The sequence below is a fragment of the Agrilus planipennis genome, unplaced genomic scaffold, assembly GCF_000699045.2.
Source record: "Agrilus planipennis isolate EAB-ADULT unplaced genomic scaffold, Apla_2.0 scaffold1194, whole genome shotgun sequence".
NCBI lineage: Eukaryota > Metazoa > Arthropoda > Insecta > Coleoptera > Buprestidae > Agrilus > Agrilus planipennis.
Genome location: NW_020439846.1, coordinates 1 through 4331, shown reverse-complemented (window position 1 = coordinate 4331; position 4331 = coordinate 1). Strand labels below are relative to the sequence as shown.

The window sequence follows — 4331 nt, the reverse complement described above, 5'->3', positions numbered from 1 at the left end:
GTATCTGTAGATACTTTGAAAATGGCATAAGCCCCAAAAAGTGAAATAAATTAAAAAAAAAGTTTAATAATTCAAATACATCAGGTTTTCATTAGAAAAAATTTTTTTGGATGCTATTCTTTTTGCTAGTTTAAAGCAATACATCTCTCTATAGGGAGATGTTAATAAAGCTAACACATTAATATTTAACAACAAGAAGATTTTTCTGATACAATATTGATTACTATTTATGCGATAGTTTAATCAATAGGGATACCACTAAAAAATTGATTGATTGATTGAACGCCAAGCTGTGAAATATATTCTTGAGAGAAAAATTAAAAATACAAAAAATTAGAAGATTTCAGAGGGTAAACTTTTTACTTTATAGTATAAGAAATTCAAAAAATCCATTAACATTCAAATCGGGATTTCGAAGTATAAACCTAATGGCGCTAGAACAGATACCATTACGTGCATTTCTGATACTTACTCTGTTTCAGGGTTGTCAGAACTTCAAACGTTATTTCTGGCATGTATAGCAACTTTTCTACCACTTATCATTTCTCTCTTAGCAGCATTTGGCATAAGGTAAGTAAATTACGAATGAAGTTTTTCTATAACTTTTTTATGTCCGTAATAATTACCACCTGACAAAAACAATCAACTATTCCGCAGCAAGAGGGTGATTTAAAGACAAAACACATTGTTCCATAAACTAATTGACCCAAATTTTAATAAGGGCATCAAAATGGGCAGAAATTCGAGAGAAACTAATTCAGATTTTCCAATAAAATTACCTTCGTTCCTTCTATCATCTTTTGAAGGTAGTCGTCATGAAATAATTGGATTTTGCGAATTAATTTCAATATTCCAACAAAAATTACGCTTACAATTTTTATTAGTTCCAACAAAACGACCGATAATAATAACCATTAGATATAAATCATCCAAAAGGCCGAGTACAGTTAATTATTATTTATTTAAGTATAATTTTTGTAATTATAGATATGTATGAAATTTTTTTCGAAGTATTTATTTGTATAAAAGATAGAGACGCTCTATTTTTAGTAAAAAAGTAACAGGATACGTGGTGAAATAATATTTGTAAAACATGTTTAAACAAAAGAAAAGGATCCTTCAGGATTCCAAAGAACAAATATTTTACACTGTACATCACATAAGATATTGATTGAACAAATTCCTTCCTTATGTAACCCACTTAAAATAAAAGATGCGAAAAAAAGTTAATTTTATTCTAGACACGTTTGCCATTAAAACAAGTGGATTTCCTTGTGACAACGTTTCAGATGCTTCGGTAACGACATTATTCAAACACTTGTACTAAAATGTTTCATCCATCATCTAATTTTAAAGTAATTCTCTGGTTATTTTTTACAAACAAAAAAGGAATAACATTACACCAAATAAAGCAGAATTTGAACATGTTTTCAGCATCGAACTTTAAATGAAGTTCAACATTCTCAGGAATTTAGCAAAGCAATGACGCTTGTTTAAAGATATAAATTCCAACCAGGCAGTTATAAAGTCGACCCTGATCTTTTGCGTACCTAACCAACCTCCAACCGCTGCACTACTTACTATTATTTGGTTTTCTGTTTTCACTTTGCTTGTACTATTCATGAAGCATTTTTTAACTTAATAAGGGCGTGTTCAAAACGCAGTTAATGACTATAGTCCCAAGTGGAAGCAAGAAAGAACATACATCTATTCTCACAGATAATTTATTGTAGAGTTTACCAATTTTGATCATCCCAATTATAGTTTTATCAAATCGAAATAATCTAAACTTTACGCTATGAGAGACAGCCAGAATTGCAGCACAGTAGCATTTAGGTCTGTCACATGAAAATCTCATAAAGTCGGGTGATATACTTATCCTCGTCCGGTTATAGTTTATTCTCACACACAATTCGACCTTTACCACCGAAACACTTAAATTATTTCTCTCTTCAGTCCATAAGCTATTTATTATTAAAAAGATTCTCTCAACAACGCATTACTTATACGTATTGACAATACTTTAATATACTTCGTTTACATTCTGTAGCGATGTGACCTTCAGTTTGACCGGCGCAAAGTAGAAAAGAACAGCACTAGGCCAGAAAAAGAAGAAGACAACTCTCGGACAAACTCTTAACCGGTGAAGAGCGTATAATCCGTACAGTACTGCACGGAAAAATTGACCATTTTATCCACTTCAATTGCATTGCTCAAATGTGATGTTATTGGTACCATTTACTACTGAAAATATCAACCAGATGTTTATTTATATTTCAAGACATATTAAAGGCTTTAACGCTTGTTTTCATCCTATCTTATTTTTTATTTATCTAGGTTTCTGGATTACAACGAACAAAATGTTGACACTGCAAACGTGAAAAACTTCGGTATGACATCAACAACAGAAGGATCCACCACATTACAACTTCTCAATTTCACCCTTTCGTCAACGGTGCCCGTTCAATATCGGTTTATTCCTGGATCGGTCACCGAAACAGACTTTAACGTGTCCACCCCAAATTCTATCTCAACCTCTTCTATTTCGGCAACTATTGTAAATGGGACTGAAGTAAGAAAGCGGCAACAGTTTTCAAACGGAACAGGGTATTATATAGAAGAAGAGCCAGAAGGAGGTAACTTTAATTAACAGTTAGTTAATTTGCAAAATAAATAAAACGTTTTGATCAATATTCGCCAAAAGGAAATTAATGATTTCAGTATCAGTAAATTAGAAATCTCAACAAATAGATACAATTATCGGAATTTTTAAATATTTGTTTTAAGCAACTAATGATTGCTATAGTTTTAAAGGTTGTTTATAAAGTATCTGTAGATACTTTGAAAATGGCATAAGCCCCAAAAAGTGAAATAAATTAAAAAAAAAGTTTAATAATTCAAATACATCAGGTTTTCATTAGAAAAAATTTTTTTGGATGCTATTCTTTTTGCTAGTTTAAAGCAATACATCTCTCTATAGGGAGATGTTAATAAAGCTAACACATTAATATTTAACAACAAGAAGATTTTTCTGATACAATATTGATTACTATTTATGCGATAGTTTAATCAATAGGGATACCACTAAAAAATTGATTGATTGATTGAACGCCAAGCTGTGAAATATATTCTTGAGAGAAAAATTAAAAATACAAAAAATTAGAAGATTTCAGAGGGTAAACTTTTTACTTTATAGTATAAGAAATTCAAAAAATCCATTAACATTCAAATCGGGATTTCGAAGTATAAACCTAATGGCGCTAGAACAGATACCATTACGTGCATTTCTGATACTTACTCTGTTTCAGGGTTGTCAGAACTTCAAACGTTATTTCTGGCATGTATAGCAACTTTTCTACCACTTATCATTTCTCTCTTAGCAGCATTTGGCATAAGGTAAGTAAATTACGAATGAAGTTTTTCTATAACTTTTTTATGTCCGTAATAATTACCACCTGACAAAAACAATCAACTATTCCGCAGCAAGAGGGTGATTTAAAGACAAAACACATTGTTCCATAAACTAATTGACCCAAATTTTAATAAGGGCATCAAAATGGGCAGAAATTCGAGAGAAACTAATTCAGATTTTCCAATAAAATTACCTTCGTTCCTTCTATCATCTTTTGAAGGTAGTCGTCATGAAATAATTGGATTTTGCGAATTAATTTCAATATTCCAACAAAAATTACGCTTACAATTTTTATTAGTTCCAACAAAACGACCGATAATAATAACCATTAGATATAAATCATCCAAAAGGCCGAGTACAGTTAATTATTATTTATTTAAGTATAATTTTTGTAATTATAGATATGTATGAAATTTTTTTCGAAGTATTTATTTGTATAAAAGATAGAGACGCTCTATTTTTAGTAAAAAAGTAACAGGATACGTGGTGAAATAATATTTGTAAAACATGTTTAAACAAAAGAAAAGGATCCTTCAGGATTCCAAAGAACAAATATTTTACACTGTACATCACATAAGATATTGATTGAACAAATTCCTTCCTTATGTAACCCACTTAAAATAAAAGATGCGAAAAAAAGTTAATTTTATTCTAGACACGTTTGCCATTAAAACAAGTGGATTTCCTTGTGACAACGTTTCAGATGCTTCGGTAACGACATTATTCAAACACTTGTACTAAAATGTTTCATCCATCATCTAATTTTAAAGTAATTCTCTGGTTATTTTTTACAAACAAAAAAGGAATAACATTACACCAATTAAAGCAGAATTTGAACATGTTTTCAGCATCGAACTTTAAATGAAGTTCAACATTCTCAGGAATTTAGCAAAGCAATGACGCTTGTTTAAAGATATAA

The 4331-nt window shown here is 30.4% G+C and overlaps 1 protein-coding gene across 1 annotated transcript; it reads left to right on the top strand.

Annotated features, from left to right (window-relative positions):
• Positions 1-2341: 2341 nt before the first annotated feature.
• LOC108743635 lies at positions 2342-3396 on the top strand (the record flags this gene model as incomplete). Its single annotated transcript, XM_018479217.1, has 2 exons — positions 2342-2636; positions 3309-3396. Coding segments are annotated over exons 1-2 (332 nt in total), but the record flags the coding sequence as incomplete, so codon positions are not given.
• Positions 3397-4331: the final 935 nt, after the last annotated feature.